Here is a 17215-nt window from a genome sequence, read left to right as displayed (position 1 = left end):
AGGCACAGCCGCCGATGGTGGATCAGAGGATTCGAGGGACAAGGAGGAGGTGGGAGCTAGAAGAGTGGAGGTGGCAGGTAGTGCTGTGAGGAGAAAAGAGGTTGGAGAGATAGGTGGAGTGCCAAGGCGTGGAGGGATTTGAACACTAAAATGAGGATCTTAAAGTCGATCTGCTCTGTGACAGGGAGCCAGTGGACCTGACCAGGACTGGGGTAATCGGGGTGCAGGGGTTACATCTTCAGTTACTATTTTATAGTTTCAATCTGTATAATTATTCCTATGGTATGCTACATTTTCTCTATTTTTCTGTTCATGAAGACATACTCTTGCTGAAAATTAATTTTAATGGCACCAGCAGCCCTCCCATTTGCACCCAAATGACTAGCTTCAGCTTTGCACGTCGACTCAGACATCAATGTCAACCGATGATTCACTCATGGAGAACCAAACCTGATGATGATAATTCTATTAATACTTGCATTTAATAGAGCACCTTATCACGTCATCGAGACGCCTCAAAAGAGCTTCACAGAACACACTGTCAAGTGGAATTGACTGTATATTTTGTGGGCAAAATTTTGTGACCTGATTCTCAACCGCAAATATAATAATAATCCTTGCATTTGATAAAGCGCTTTTCATGTCGGGAGGACGTCCCAAAGCGCTTCACAAAACACACTGTAAAGTGAATTGACTGTATATTTGTGGGCGAACGCGGCAGCCAAATGCGCACAGCAGCGTCCCCACAAACAGTCGCGGATTGAAAATGACCAATTTATTATTGTTTTTGGTTTGGTATTGAATGCAAATGATCTGCCACTTACCGATTCAGATCCAAAGGAGGTGAACATTACATGATTTTAACCATTCGTGGAAGGAAGCAAGGAAGGAAGAGAAGAAGGGGAACAAAATAACTCGGTATTTACGTTTAACAAAGGTTGATGCTTGGCTTCATGGGCTTGAAGCACACAAGTAATAATAATAATAATAATCCTTGCATTTGATATAGCGCTTTTCACGTCGGGAGGACGTCCCAAAGCGCTTCACAGAACACACTGTCGCGGTTCCCCAAAAGGACTGGGCTGAAGGTGCCTTTTAGTCCTGTAAGCCTCTGGTTGCAGGAATTACAGATGCGTAGTCCACTCGCGGGAGACCCTGAACAGAGGAGGAGGAGAGGAGAGGCGGCGATATTTTTTTTCCCAGGAAAAGAAACGGGGGCGCGCAACAGTGAGAGCAGAGAGGCAGCTCGAGACGACGCAGCAATGAACTGCCAAAGAACAGGTATATATATACATATATATATATATGTATGTGTGTGTGTGTGTGTATATAAAAAAAACACAGTGCACGACACACAACTGGAAACGACCGACGGACACACACTGATTGATGTCAACATCGCGGTGGATAACTTTTTTTTAAACACACACACACACACAGTTTACACCGACCAGACCCCCCGCACCACCACCACCACCAGGGGCTGGGAATTGTTTTTAATACCCCCCCCCCCCCAAAAAAAAAAACCCCACCCCCCACAACAAGGCACACACGCTTTGCTCCCGTCGATTAATCCGTTAAAACCATTTAAAAAAAAGAAACCCAAAAAGAAACTTACCGGCATCATCTTGGACCCGAACCTCATTTAAACAAGATCCCTCTCGACCAGGATTTTTTTTTGTGTGTGGGGGGGGGTTCGTTTTCTTTTGGTTCCTCCAACAAAAAAACAACCCGCAAATGGAAGTTGACGAGATCCCTGGATGGGGGGAGAGTGGGAGTGGGAGTGGGGGCTGAGGGGATCTTCACAACACTCCCTCCACCACCACCACGGCCCAGACTGTGGGGTGGGAGTGAGCGAGCGAGTGAGGTGAGCGATTAAGGCGGTGGGTGTGTGTGTGTGTGAGAGAGGAAAGAGGCCGAATAAGGGTTTGCGAAGCCGCGGCCTGTTCGCCCACCTCCAGCCCCGGGCTCGGGCTCTCTCCCCCCCACCCACACCCCTCTCTCTCTCCCCCCCCCACACACCCCTCTCTCTCTCCCTCTCCCTCTCTCTCTCTCTCGGTGCGTAAAGTTTCTCCTCAGAGTTTCAGTCTCGCGGTCCGTCTATCGTGTCACACGGTCGGTAAGAGTGAGGAGGTGACTGACTTGACTTGAGACTCGGACCGGAGCGACTCGGACGCGCTCCGGTTTGACGAGGCGCTGCCGCTCCAAGTAGCGCGAGCGAGAGAGTGCGTATGTGTGCGCGTGTGTGTGTATGTGTGGGGAGAGCGAGAGGATCAGCGAGAGAGCGGCGTCTCTCTCTCTCACTCACTGACTGACTGACTGACTGACTAACTGTCTCGCGCTGTGACCAACCGTCCGCCCGCCCGCGCGCCTCCGCCAACCCGTCGTGTTATGCCCGCACCTTCTCGCGAGATTTTCCTCCGCGGTCCCGAGCGTTCCTCCGCCCCCCCTCGCCCTCCCCCTCCCAACGCGCACGCGCGCTCGGCCCGACCCCGGCCCCGCCCCGCGTTTCCATGGGAACCGAACAACATCCGTCAACACTTGACCCCCCCCTGACCCCTCCCCTCCCCCCCCCCCCACCACCACCCATTCACCAGCTCAGTTCAGCCAACACACACACACACACACAGACAGACACACACATACACTTAACACACGAAGAGCGTGTGTAAAGTGCATGTTATTTGCTGTGGATGGCATTCATCGTTCCTGACTGGGGAGGGGGTTGTTTTAATCACTGACATAACAGAGGTGGAGTCCTGTGGCTCAGTGGTTAGAGCACTCGCTTTGCGAGCGAGAGACCTGAGTTCAATTCCAGGCAGAGGGCGAAACCTTGGGCAAGTTTCCTTACTCCACACAGAGCCTAATAATAATCCCTCCAAAACCAAAAACAATAATAAATTGGTCATTTTCAATCCACGACTGTTTGTGGGACATTGCTGTGCGCAATTGGCTGCCGCGTTCGCCCACAAATATACAGTCACTTCACTTTACAGTGTGTTCTGTGAAGCGCTTTGGGACGTCCTCCCGACGTGAAAAGCGCTACATCAAATGCAAGGATTATCATTATTATTGTTAGGGTATTGGCAAGACGGACTGCGTGTGTCTTGTCCGATCGCCGTTGCGTTGCAATTTCTGTCGAGTTACCTTTAGACCAACCGGCAGTTGTTTCAAATCGCCACCAACCTCACGGAATCGCGCACGTTCACGCGCGCGCGCCTGTCGTGTTACGCGGTCCAAAAAGTTCCACTGACTGGGAGTTAAGAGAAGACTTGTTCCACCGGGCGAGTACATCCCGTGCCTGGGAAAACGATACGAATTAGGGCCAGTCTTTTCATCGCCGCCGGCTCCGAAACGCAACCGCAAAAGAAGGCGGAAATTCAGTTTTTTGGGGGGGGAAAAAAGAAATAAAATCTTATGTTTTGTTCAAACGGCGTTGTGATGATGTTTATAAACAGTGCCTAAAATTTGCTCAGACGTTGACATTCACGGATCTTATTACAACAACAACAAGATTCCATTTATTGAGCGCCTTTCACGTCAGGAGGACGTCCCGAGGCGCTGTACAGTTGGGTCAGGACCCGAGCATTGGGGGGAAATGGTCAGGGTGAGGGGAGGGAAGGGAGCGAGGAGGGGGGAAATGGTCAGGGGAGGGAGGGAAGGGAGGGAGCGAGGAGGGGGGAAATGGTCAGGGTGAGGGGAGGGAAGGGGGGAGCGAGGAGGGGGGAAATGGTCAGGGTGAGGGGAGGGAAGGGAGGGGGCGAGGAGGGGGGAAATGGTCAGGGTGAGGGGAGGGAAGGGAGGGAGCGAGGAGGGGGGAAATGGTCAGGGTGAGGGGAGGGAAGGGAGGGAGCGAGGAGGGGGGAAATGGTCAGGGGAGGGGAGGGAAGGGAGGGAGCGAGGAGGGGGGAAATGGTCAGGGTGAGGGGAGGGAAGGGAGGGGGTGAGGAGGGGGGAAATGGTCAGGGTGAGGGGAGGGAAGGGAGGGAGCGAGGAGGGGGGAAATGGTCAGGGTGAGGGGAGGGAAGGGAGGGAAGGGAGGGAGCGAGGAGGGGGGAAATGGTCAGGGTGAGGGGAGGGAAGGGAGGGAGCGAGGAGGGGGGAAATGGTCAGGGTGAGGGGAGGGAAGGGAGGGGGCGAGGAGGGGGAAATGGTCAGGGTGAGGGGAGGGAAGGGAGGGGGCGAGGAGGGGGGAAATGGTCAGGGTGAGGGGAGGGAAGGGAGGGAGCGAGGAGGGGGGAAATGGTCAGGGTGAGGGGAGGGAAGGGAGGGAGCGAGGAGGGGGTAGAGAGTCGAGAGGGGAGCTGAAGGCTCGGTCAAAGAGAAAGGTCTTGAGACCGGCCTTGAAGGAGGAAAGGGAGGAAGCGGCGAAGGCACTGGGGGATGGAGTTCCAGAGCCGAGGGGTTGAGAGGCTGAAGGCCCGACCACCGATGGTTATCAGCAGCCTGGCTCAATTGGCAGCATTCTCACCTCCGAATTAGAAAGTACTGAGTTCAAGCTCATGTCAGGACTTCAAGATCACAGTCGAGGCCAACACTTCAAAGGCAGCACTAAATTATTAAAGGTGCTATTTGGATGAAATCCTAAATTGAGGTTCTGTCTGCCTGTTAGGCGGATGTTGAAGATCTCATGGCACGATTTGGAAAGCGCAGGGAGTTTTTCATGGTGTCTTGACTAACAATCTGAAAATAAAAGAAAAAAAGTGATCATTCACCTCACGGCTATTTGTGCAACATTTCTATGCGAAAATGACCTTGTTTCCCCTACAAATACAGTTACTGCACAGCTCAGTGTCCTGGCCAACAATCCTCCAAAATATAATTGGTAATTTACTTCATAGCTTTTGTGAAACAGCCACATTTGTCTGAATACACTCCATTTCATAATAAAATCGTATGAAGTGCTTTGAGACATCCTTGTAAATTCACTATATCAAATACAGTACAAGGATTGTTATTATTTTCCCTGACCCTTAGTGATCCATTCACACCATTCCTGTAAAATGTTCCGAAACATCATCTATTGAATCATTTTCCCATGCATTGGAACTCTAAGAATCTATGTATTAAAATATCCAAGTACAGTACATATGCAGTACAGGTGCAGTTATTAGAGTACCAGGAATTAAATCAACAGCTCAAAGTACAGACAGTCCCTGCTCCTCTTTTGCCTAAATAATGTAAATCATCTCTTATAGAACAGCGGCAGACAAACCAAACAGAGGGATCCAAGTGGAGAGTATTTTGTCTGTCCCCCAGTATAAAGTTTTCTAATTTCTCATTGAGGGACTGACTCAAGGTATGAGAAGCTAACCCTGAATGAAATTTCCAGGTAAGGAGATGAGCGATGGAGTAGTATGTGCACTGTAAGCGCAGAGTGTGTGGAGCTGAAAGCAGGTGGGTAGCTTTGTCATTTATTGCTAATAAGAACTGATACTTACACAAGCAACTTCATTCAAAAGATAGTGGAGGAAATGGTTTTGTCTGCGAGTGTATTGCCATTGAGAAACAGGTAGGTTCAAATACAATTGTTTTTCCCTGCGAAACAATAGGTATGTGATGCTTAATGTAATCATTCCCAGCATTTCAACAAAGTAATGGGGAAATTGAACTTCTCTGAATTATCAATTGTTCTTGTTTAGAATGACAGAACGAACAGTACATTAGCCTTGGGCTATAAGAAAGTGACATCAGTGTTCTCGCTGGTTGTCACTATCCTATAACTCCTGTTCCCTTGTGTACATATGCACTTTATGCATTTACGGTGATGAATTATGATTTAGGGTTAGGGTGCTGGGAGGTAAAGTAGAGTTTGGTGGATGTGAGGATTTTGTTTTGAATAGGAAAAGTATAGTTCGCATTCTGGTCAACTTATCTGTGTCTGTTTGGCTGGAGGTTAGCCAAGCAATTGCCTCGCTCAATAGCTTATTCCACAGACTCAGCATTCTTGGTGTAAAATCAAGGCCTTGTAGAAAATATATGAGTCAACTTTTTGCAGGTGAATGTTGATAAGATGGAAGCCATCCTTCTTGACTCCTCACCTGCAGCCCCGACTTTCTGAACCTCTCCAGCCTATCCCTCAGACTCGCTGAAGCTGTGTGGAACCTCGGTGTGAGTATTGATCCCTGTCTTTCCTTCCCCCACATCCGGTCCCTGATCACTTGATGCCCTGGCACCCCCTACCTCTCCGACCTGCTAACACTCCACTCCTCTGTCTGCCGCCTTCACTCAGCTGGCTCCGGGCTCCTGCATGTCCCGCATTGCCTTCGCTTCACCATCGGCGGCTGTGCTTTCAGCCACTATGCCCCCAAACAATGGCACTCTCCCTTGCCTCCTCCTTATTCACCTTCAGATCACTCCTAAAGACCTTCCTCTTCGACTATGTCAGCTCCACCCTCCCCCCGGCTTGGTATTAAGCTCCGCCACCATTAAGCATCCAATGTGCTCGCCCATGTGAAGAGCGTTATTATAAACGCAAAGTTGTTGCTGTAAAAATAATTAATAATAATCTGAACTTTCTTTCACATTCTCTCTTAGGGCGTGTCACTGTGTCCCCTTGTAGAAAATATATTGATTGTGTTAAATATATTGCAAGGGCTTACTTTATCTATGATTTACGATCTTAAATAGGATCTAGTCTTCACTTTATTGACCTACCTATGATGTAACTCCCTAAAGACTGAAAAATCAACCAGCGTAGTAAAGCATGAGCCTCATGTGCATAATACAGTAGCAATTACACACTCCACTAATTGTATCAGCAGCAATAGTCTGTAGGATACATGGCTATAAAATCCAGATTTGCTTTGGCTTGAAGCTGAATCACTAATTAAAACAGAGAGCGTGGAGAGCAATGCCAGAAGTTAATTTGTTTATGGTTAATTGTTCTCACGCATTTCATGCTGAGCTGCGTTGCCCACCGGGTAGCTCGCACGGAGTTCCTTGTACCTACTATCCACTCAAACCCGTGCTTGTCAGAACTCAAACTCGTGCTTGTCAGATGTCAAATGACCAACTCGTGACTATTCTCCTTGGTGGTGGGGGGGTGGGTGGAGGGTGGACGTAAGTTGGGTCTTGTTGGAACTAAGGTGACATGCTTAGCAACAGAATGTGGGTATGGAGCCAGCCCTCTGTGGCAGTCTTGATAGTCCAGTTCCGAAGCCAGGCAGATGTGCAGTACTATATGGCCTGCTGATAACAGCACATTACAGTACTATATGGCTTGCTGATAACAGCACAGCCAGCCTGGCTCATTGCAGTACTATATGGCCTGCTGATAACAGCACAGCCTGGCTCATTGGCGGAACCTGGAAGGCCAGACCAGTCATTGGGGGCAGTTACGTCATCCCACTCAGCTCCTGTTAACCCTGAAAGTCAAATACCTACAGGTTAGGGTGGTCTATGCTGGACAACCAGTGGGAAAGCTTGCCAGACAGTGCCACCAATGGCAAGCTCTGCGGTTTTAGTGGTTAGACTCCAGCAATGCCTTAACACACACTCTTGGGTCCCCAAGCCCTGGCTCTTGCCAACCTGAACCTAATACTTTCTGGAAACAGGTAAGCAGGATGCATCCCTCCAGGGAGAGAGGGCGCATTCCATTTCAACAAGCTATCTCTGGGATTTCCATGTGTAGGTGGGATGCATGGAGTTCTCAGTTTGCTTTGGCATGTGTTTCTGCATGTGTCAGACACCCGGCTGATAACCAAAAATGGTTGGTTAACTTCATCTTGAAGTGTGAGGTAAGATTATATTTGTTCTAATTTATTTGACTTAATTTATGCACTTCTCATCTTCCTTTTTTCACTAACTTTAGCCGACATGCAGATTTGAAAAACATTGTCTTCTTCAACAACCTATATTTAGGTTTGAATGATTTCCCTTTTGACCCAGGTAAGAAATCTTAGAACTGAAGTATGCGGTGAATCAAGATCCAAGCAATGGCCACAACGTGTTACTAACCTTTCTAAATATTTTAAGAAATTACAATGGTGAATTGCAAACATAACCTCACATAAGAATCTACTTGTGAGGCATTTTGCAAACGAAAGGAATATCTCTGAGCATTACAGTAACTTTTCTGCAACCTGAACAAATAAAAATATACCTTTATATACGGTCAATTCACTTTACAGTCAATTCTGTGAAGTGCTTTGAGACGTCGATAAGACGTGAAAAGCTCTATATGAAATGCAAGGATTATTATTAGCTTTAAAAATAATTGTCTAGTTTCTGCAGAGGTCTGTGATTTTGAACAGTACATGTTTTGTGAGGAGGGAGCAATGTAAAATAGCAGGTTAGAGCAATTGTTGGTTCAAGTTATAATAATAATAATCCTTGCATTTGATATAGCGCTTTTCACATCGGGAGGACGTCCCAAAGCGCTTCACAGAACACACTGTAAAGTGAATTGACTGTATGACCCAACTGTGCAGCGCCTTGGGACGTCCTCCTGACGTGAAAGGCGCTTTATAAATGGAATCTTGTTGTTGTTGTTGTTGTATATTTGTGGGCGAACGCGGCAGCCAATTGCGCACAGCAATGTCCCACAAACAGTCGTAGATTGAAAATGACCAATTTATTATTGTTTTTGGTTTTGGAGGGATTATTATTAGGCTCTGTGTGGAGTAAGGAAACTTGCCCAAGGTTTCGCCCTCTGCCTGGAATTGATCTCAGGTCTCTCGCTTGCAAAGCGAGTGCTCTAACCACTGAGCTACAGGACTCCAAGACTGGCAAGCCTCAGGAGGCTCAGGGAGCAAAGCGTGTGCATTTCGGCAATGCTAGAGTCTCACCAGCTAAAACTAGCCACTGAAAGCACTGTCTGGCAAGCTTTCCCATTGCTTGTCCAGCAAAGGACCACCCACCCTGTTAGGGCTTAGGCTTGCAGCTTAACAACAACAACAACAAAATTATATTTGTATAGCGCCTTTCACGTCGTGAGGATGCCCCAAGGCACTGGAAAGTCAGTGTTTCGGACCTGAGCTGGGGGTTGAGATTGGGGACGGTGGAGGGCAGGGGGGAAGCAAGTTGATGGAAAGCACGGACGAAGAGGAAGGTCTTGAGATGGATCTTGAAGGAGGTAAGGGAGGGGCTGAGGTGGAGGGAATGCAGGATGGAGTTCCAGAGGGTGGGGGCAGAGTGACAGAGGGTCCACTCACCAATGGTAGGGTGAGCAAGGCGGGGGACATGAAGCAGGCCGGAGCCCGCTGAGCGGAGGGATCAGACAAGATGTTAGGGGATTAGGAGGTCGCAGAGGTAGAGGGGAGCAAGGCCATGGAGGGCTTTGAAGGTGAGGACCAGGATGTTGAACTGTATCCTCTGTGTGAGGGGAAGCCAATGGAGTCGGGCGAGGATGGGGGTGATAGGGTCGCGGAGCCTACTGAGGGACCTGACACCGGCTGCAGAGTTCTGGGTGATGTGCAGCCTATGGAGGGAGGAGTTGGGGAGGCTAGGCTGATAAGCAAGGAGTTTGCATAGTCAAGCCTGGATGTTATGAATGCGTGTATGAGGGTTTCAGCGGCCTGCGGTGTGAGACAGTGGCGGAGCCAGGAAATGTTGCAGAAGTTGGGGAAAGCAGAGTGGGTCGTGGTACAAGTGTTGGATAGAAAGGATAGTTGAGGGCCACACAAGATGCCAAGATTCTAGACTGGCTCAGTAAGCTGGACTGTGCTTATGGTTATCTCTCGACTCAGCTTCCTCTTTTGCTTAGTATCCAACCACGACTCTGTGAAGTTCTCTGAGACATTATTGTTAGTGACACAGCAGATTTTTACTCCCAGAAAGCGATCCATCAATCGACTAACAACCAGGTTCCTACTTACCGGTAGGTAACCAGTGGCAAGTGGAGTAAGGAAACTGAGAAGGTATTGCCCTGCCCGGGATATGAACACAGGTCTTCTCGCTTGCGAGGTGAGTTCTCTAACTAATACGCTATGGACTCCAATATGCCTTGTCCTGGAAAAAACAAACAAGAACAAAATTTCTTAAAAAGGAAAAAACATTCAGTACTCAAATAGTCTCTGTGAAGTTGGATTCAGGTACAGTTCCAACATCTATCAGTGGATGCCACCTAGTGGAGGCCAAAATGTTCATCTTTCACACAAAAAAAATCAAACGCAAACCAACAACAACAACAAAATTACATTTGTAAAGCACCTTTCACGTCGGGAGGATGTCCCAAGAAGAGGAATAAACTCATTATCTTTCCTGTGGTAAGCAAGTGCGAGTTAAACAGCACAATACTATTTTATTAGATTATTACAGGAACTGTAGTAAATGCTGATGCAATATCTGGAAGTAAATGGAAATTGTGTTATAAAATATACATTCAACTCACTTTACAGTATATTCTATGAAGCGCTTTGAGCCGTCTAGAAGACATATTAAGGCGCTATATCAAATGAAAGGATTACTATTATTATAAAGCCGTAATAAATAACTCATTGTCTATTTGATCTCCCTGAGAACAGTTTTCTTCCCTTCAGTTCGGTTAGTCTGGTATATTCAGCAGCTTCAACAATATTCATGCTGCAGGTTGCGGTGGAGCCAGGTTTTTTCCAATGGGGGGGTGGGGGTGGGCTGGAGTGATGGGTCAATTGTGATGGGTCACCTTCCTGTCGCTCCACATGCTACCTCATATATTCCACTCCGGCTCTCTTCCCATCTGTCTCTGTGCTGCCTTATATCTCCGGCTCTCTTCCTGTCAACAACAACAGATTACATTTGTATCGCGCCTTTCACGTCAGGAGGACGTCCCAAGGCACTGTCACTCTCCACGCGGCCTCTCATAATAATCCTTGCATTTGATATAGCGCTTTTCACGTCTTCGAGATATCTCAAAGTGCTTCACAGAATATACTATAAAGTGAATTGACTATATTTCTGGGCGAAACGGGACAGTCAATTGCACATAGCACATTGCACATACAAGGCACAAGACGGAGCGGGAGGTATGAGGCAGCGCAGAGAAGAACAGGCAGGGAGGTATGAGGCAGGATGCAGAGTCATGACAGGTTAGAGGACATATGTGGAGTTTAAGGCATAGTTGAGAATCAAACAAAAACAATGCAATTGACTACAACTGACCTTCCAGTTGGGTTACATACACTGCCGATGCTCACTATCTACATTTAGCAAGGTATCAAAACAAGACAAAAACTCAGATTTTTTCCCCAAACATTTTCATGGCATTAGATACAGGTTAAATACCAGTTCTGTGTTTGCAAGCTTTGTTATCTGACCCAGAATTGACCGACCAGTACAGAAATCATTGTATCCTGTGGAGGATTTGTTCATGTCAGCCAATTCCATTCTTCTTTGAAGGAGTTAACCAATGAAGTATTGTTAACTGTAATTGCTTTGAGGAAATGTCTATTTCCGCTCCTTACGATATAGAATCACTGTCATTAAAAAGGCATGTGGAACTAAGTAATCCAAGAATATTTTAGAGGTCATGAGTTTTTTTTTGTTTCTTTCCTGAACAATGTGGTCAACGCAGAATCAGTATTGGCTTTCGAAGGACAAGATAGATATTTAAAAAGGAACATTTGCAGGGGTATGGGGAAGAGAGTAGGTAAATGAGTTTAAATTGATTGCTTTTTCAAAGAACACAGACATGATGGCTTTCTCCTGCATTGCAAATTTCTATGGTTCTATTAATAAAGAAGGACATGCGGCTTTTACTGTCTGGTGCTCTCTTGGGTGTCTCCCAGTGGTTAGCTTGAGATCAGCAGATCTTGCAAGCAGGTTATAGTATTGATGGTCCTTCCATTTAATATATTGCCTCTAATGTCAAAATGTCTGAAAATGGTTTGCAGGTAATTATTGTTGTGTGCTGCACAGCAGCCAATTTACGCACAGCAAAGAGCCATGAGGTGAATAAACAATTTGCCTACATAAGAATTGCTGGCCAAAAAAAGTCCAAGGTCCATCCATCTTTGCAAATGTTCACCATCTTTCCAGTCACGTGCATATGTCATGTCCCAAACTACATACTGTATCCCGAGATATTATTTCCTAACAGAAAATCTTATCTAATTTGTTCTTGAAACAAACAACACTTCTGCTTCCAATGTCTCCCTAGGGAGCCCGTTCCATACACTTATTACTTGCTCACTGAAGTTGTGTTTCTACAGATTTGTTTTGAATTTACCTCTCTTCAATCAAAGGCTATGTCCTCCAGTTCTACTGTTCAGTACAACCTCATCATGATCTACATTATCTAATCCCTTCAGATCTTAAAAGACCACAATCATATCACCCCTCAAACTTCTCTTCTCTGGTGTGAACATAGCCAGTTTACCTGATCGCTTCTGGTAGTCCAGTTCCTCCATTTCCTCAATCATCCTTATTTAGAGGATTGTTGACAAGGACGTTAAATATTTTACATTATTCATCACAAATAAAAGGCAACTTCTAGTGAACTGGCCAACAATCTTTAATAGAGATTTGTTAGGACTTCAGTTATCAGGAGAGGCGAGAGAAGCGAGGATTATTCTCCTTGGAGCAGAGAAGGCTAAGAGAAGACTCAACAGAAGCTTTCAAAATTATGAGGGGATTCGATAGGGTGAACAAGGAGAAACAATTTCCACTGGTGGGTGGGTCAGTAAACCCGAACGCACCGATTTAAAATAGTCGTTCAACGAAACGGAGGGCGGGAGAAATGTTTTCGCGCAGCGAGTTGTTCGGATCTGGAACGCGTTGCCTGAAAAGGGTGGCGGCAGCCGATTCAAGAGGTGGCAGCTTTCAAGGGGGGAAAAGCAGATAATTATTTGGGGAGGACAAGTTTGCGGGGCTACAACAAGATTCCATTTATAGAGCGCCTTTCATGTCGGGTGGACGTCCCAAAGCGGTGGACAGTTGGGTCAGGACCCGAGCAGGGGGGAAATGGTCAGGGTGAGGGAAGGGAGGGAGCGAGGAGGGGGTAGAAGGTCGAGAGGGGGAGCTGAAGGCACGGTCGAAGAGAAAGGTCTTGAGACCGGCCTTGAAGGAGGAAAATAATAATAATAATAATAATCCTTGCATTTGATGTAGCGCTTTTCACGTCGGGAGGACGTCCCAAAGTGCTTCACAGAACACACTGTAAAGTGAATTGACTGTATATTTGTGGGCGAACGCGGCAGCCAATTGCGCACAGCAATGTCCCACAAACAGTCGTAGATTGAAAATGACCAATTTATTATTGTTTTTGGTTTTGGAGGGATTATTATTAGGCTCTGTGTGGAGTAAGGAAACTTGCCCAAGGTTTCGCCCTCTGCCTGGAATTGAACTCAGGTCTCTCACTTGCAAAGCGAGTGCTCTGACCACTGAGCTACAGGACTCCACAAAAAGAAAAACGGGGAGAGAGAGAGAGAGCGGGGGAGCGGGATGGATTTGCACAGCTCCCTTCGGAGGGCCGGCAGGGACACGACGGGCCGGGGATGGCCTCCTCCTGCGCTGTACGGTTGGTTCCCCGATTCTCCGCGAGTGAAATGCCTTCTGCTGAGCGAGGAGGTGGAGGCAGAAATCCAGAGTGCGTTAAGTTTTTTTTTAAGAGGGAATTTGATAAATATCTGGAAAAGGGTTGGTTGGGGGGGGTGGGGGGGGATGGTGGTTGGGGGGAGAGGGGAGAGAGGTGGGGATAAAGCTTAGACAGATAACAGCTCTCCTCCCACCACCACCACCATGGGCTGTGAAGAGCATCCATCATCCTCCCTCTGGACCTGGGTACCTCCAGCAGGACACCTTGACGTCACAGCCCTCGATCGGCGCACGCGCAGCCGTCCGCCCGCCTCAGCCGAAAGGGGGCCGCCTCGCATCCTGGGAAATGTAGTCCGCCCGGTGGTCACGTGTCACGCGGAGCGCCAGCTATTCCCAGGATTCCCGGGAACTGGGGCTGAGGGAGGGAGGGGGGGGAGGGAGGGGGTGGGGCCGAGGGAAGCGCGCGCGAACTACAACTCCCAACGGTTCTCCCCGCCCTCTCTGACGCTGATCACGCCCCACCCCCCTCCCCCCAACCCAGCCCCTCCCCCTTCCCCTTCCCCACCACCACGCCGCTGTGTGACTCGGTCAGGCGCGTGCGCAGACGCCGTCTCTCTCTCGCTCTCTCTCTCTCGCGCTCTCTCTCTCTCTCTCTCGCCAACCGACGGCCCCCTCCGCGCCGCCGGTGTTTCAGACAATAAGACGCTGCGCCATCGGGGGGTGACGGTCGTTTCTCTCTCCTCTCTTTGTTCATCCCCGCGGTCGATTCCCCCCTTTTTTTTTTTCCTTCCCCCCCTCCCTCCCTCTTTCTTTCTTCCTCGCTCTTTTCCCCCTATACCAACGGTTCGGAAACTCCCGACTCTCCCCCCCCCCCCCCCACCCCCCCAATCCCTCCCCCCCCCCTCTTCCCCCCCTTCCCGCCTCCCTCCCTCCCCCTCACACACACACACACACACACACTGGCTCAAAAAAACCCCGGTTCATAGCCATGTCGGGCGAGCAGATCACGACGCTGTGCGAGCAGCTGATGAAGGCGGTAAACGTGATCATGGACGGAGGCTCGAGTTCACGCTACCGACTGGAGGCCCTGAAGGCGAGTGAGCGGCGAGCGGTCCGGTCCCCTCTCTCCTCTCTCTCCTCCCTCTCACTGCCTCTGTGTGTTGTGTGTGTGTTACTACCGAAGGCCCTCTATATATATATATATATATATTTATGTATATTATATATTATGTATATATATATATTGTTTATCTCTCTCACTTCTTTCACCGTTACGGTTTGGAAGCCCCCACCGGCTTCTTGGGTCACACTGTGTGTGTGTGTGTGTGTGTGCGGTGGTGAGAGAGAGAGAGAGAGAGAGAGGCCTTATTTTTTTTCCAACGGGTTGCTAGGCTGTGCGTGCTGTTGTTATGTTGTGTGTGACTCTCTCACACACACACACACACACACACACCCAAACACATGCCCCCCCCACACACAAACACCCCCCCCCCACACACACAGCCCCAAACACCCCCCCCCACACACACACACCCCCATACACACACCCCACACACAAACACCCCCCCCACACACACACACACCCAAACACCCCCCCACACACACACCCCACACACACACACACCCCCCCACACACACACCCCACACCCCCCCACCACCCCCCCACACACACACACACACCCCACACACACACACCCCCAAACACCCCTCCCCACACACACACCCCCACCACACACACACCCCCACACACACCCCCCCCACACACCACCCCCCCCACACCCCCAAACACCCCCCCCCCCACACACACACCCCACACACACACCACCCCCCCACACACCACCCCCCCACACACCACCCCCCCACACACCACCCCCCCCACACACCACCCCCCCACACACCACCCCCCCACACACCACCCCCCCCACACCACGCCCCCCCACACCACGCCCCCCCACACCACCCCCCCCCACACACACACACCCTCCCCACACACCCCCCTCCCCACACCACCTCCCCACACCCCCCACCACACACCCCCCACACACACACACACCCCACACCCCTCCTCCCCACACACACCCCCACTACACACACCCCACCACACCCCCTCCCTCCCCACACACCCCCCCCCCCACACACACAGACACATCCCATTCATCAGCAGACGATTTAATGCACACCCTCCCCCCCCACCCCAAAAAACCAAACAAAAACAAAGCAATAACTATTCGCTTCATTGATTTCCATCGGGGGTTCAGGTCAGAGTAAATGGCTGTGTGTGTGTCTGTGTGGTGTGTGTGTCTGTGTGGTGTGTGTGTCTGTGTGTGGGGGTGTGTCTGTGTGTGTGTGTGTCTGTGTGTGGTGTGTGTGTCTGTGTGTGGTGTGTGTGTCTGTGGTGTGTGTGTCTGTGTGTGGTGTGTGTGTCTGTGTGTGGTGTGTCTGTCTGTGTGTGGTGTGTCTGTCTGTGTGGTGTGTGTGTGTCTGTGTGGTGTGTGTGTGTCTGTGTGTGGTGTGTGTGTCTGTGTGTGGTGTGTGTGTCTGTGGTGTGTGTGTCTGTGTGTGGTGTGTCTGTCTGTGTGTGGTGTGTCTGTCTGTGTGGTGTGTGTGTGTCTGTGTGTGGTGTGTGTGTCTGTGTGTGGTGTGTGTGTGTTTTTTGATGTGCTGTACATCACAAGGCGGTCTCCTCTGCCATTGTGGTAGTTCTCTCTCTCTCTCTCTCCATCCTGCTCTCCCCTTTTTCTCTCTCATTCATTCCCCCCTTTCTTCTCGTTTTTTTTTTGAGGGGGGAAAAAAAAAGAAGATGCCAAAAAAAAAAGCCCTGCATTTTTCCTCAGATCCTTTTTTGGCGTTTCCTCTCACCCCTAATGTCATGTCGGGGTATCGCTTTCACCACTCGTTTGTTTATACCTCCATTTTATTCAGAAAGAGCCATATTGTCTACTTTTTTTTTACCCATCCAGTTTTTTATATATATATATATATATATATTGTTTTGCCCCCCCCACCCCTTGCACGAAAAGGAACAGAGAGAACTTCCACAGCAAGGTTTTTTTCAAAAAAAGTTTTTTTTTTAAAAAAAGGCTCCCTTATTAAAAAAATATAACACGAACGAAAAAGCTCGCTGAATTGTACTCCGCTCCAGAGGGGGGGGGGTTGGTTTTATTGAGTGTTTTGCATCTTCAACAAATGGCAAGGGACAGTCTGGTTAAATTTAATACCTGTAGTGGTGATGTATGTTGGTCAGAAATTGAAAACCCGAGCAGTTTGCTCGGAAAATGCAGCGTGTGGGAAAGGCGCTGTGCAAAATGTAATTTGTTTTGTTGTTTATGTGGTACTGTACACGCAGTCTTCTCTGGAACTTGGGTCAGATTCTCGAAGCCTGATGGTGCCCCCAAACAAGTCTATAACAATAATCCTTGCATTTGATGAAGCGCTTTATCCCGTCCGCAAGTCTATGTGAATTCATTTTCGGCAGTGCAACCACAATTTTGTGGCACAAATGAGAACCAGGGTTAGCTGATGCGTGAATTGAGATGCAAATTAAAGGTCTGGGCGGATAGCTGAGATATGAGAAATGGCAAGAAAACCATTGATTGTTGAAAAGCAGTACATTGTTGAAAAGCAGTGAAAGGTGCTTCAGCCTGTATCAAGTTTAGCTTCATGTGACATTAGATAAAATGTAAGGGAAAGTAGTTGAAACTTGACCATTGGGTTTGTAGGTCAAATTCTGTTTTAGCGGTGTTATTGTAAATCTATAAAA

The 17215-nt window shown here is 48.7% G+C and overlaps 2 protein-coding genes across 5 annotated transcripts in view; one reads left to right on the top strand and one right to left on the bottom strand.

The window, feature by feature from the left end:
• Positions 1-2451, bottom strand: part of LOC103180785 (apoptosis-stimulating of p53 protein 2) — a 42861-nt gene extending 40410 nt beyond the window's left edge. Inside the window, exon 1 of one of the 2 annotated variants that reach the window (XM_042333188.1) lies at positions 2402-2451. Coding sequence is in view for 1 of the 2 variants with exons in the window: in XM_007896830.2 (XP_007895021.2) it covers positions 1619-1645 (27 nt within the window). In the remaining variant the exon portion in view is untranslated. Of the gene's footprint in view, positions 1-1618; positions 1788-2401 lie in introns of those variants that run through there. The other variant, XM_007896830.2, reaches the window with a different exon arrangement.
• Positions 2452-14390: 11939 nt separating this feature from the next.
• LOC103180784 (exportin-5) overlaps positions 14391-17215 on the top strand; it is a 48435-nt gene continuing 45610 nt past the window's right edge. For all 3 annotated transcript variants that reach the window (XM_042332981.1, XM_042332980.1, XM_042332979.1), the window contains exon 1: positions 14391-14548. In XM_042332981.1, coding sequence (XP_042188915.1) covers positions 14444-14548 — 105 coding nt within the window. In that variant the 5' untranslated portion in view covers positions 14391-14443. The remainder of the gene's footprint in view (positions 14549-17215) is intronic.

The sequence above is a fragment of the Callorhinchus milii genome, unplaced genomic scaffold, assembly GCF_018977255.1.
Source record: "Callorhinchus milii isolate IMCB2004 unplaced genomic scaffold, IMCB_Cmil_1.0 Scaffold3, whole genome shotgun sequence".
In the NCBI taxonomy this organism is placed as follows: domain Eukaryota; kingdom Metazoa; phylum Chordata; class Chondrichthyes; order Chimaeriformes; family Callorhinchidae; genus Callorhinchus; species Callorhinchus milii.
This window is presented reverse-complemented; position numbering and strand designations above follow the sequence as displayed.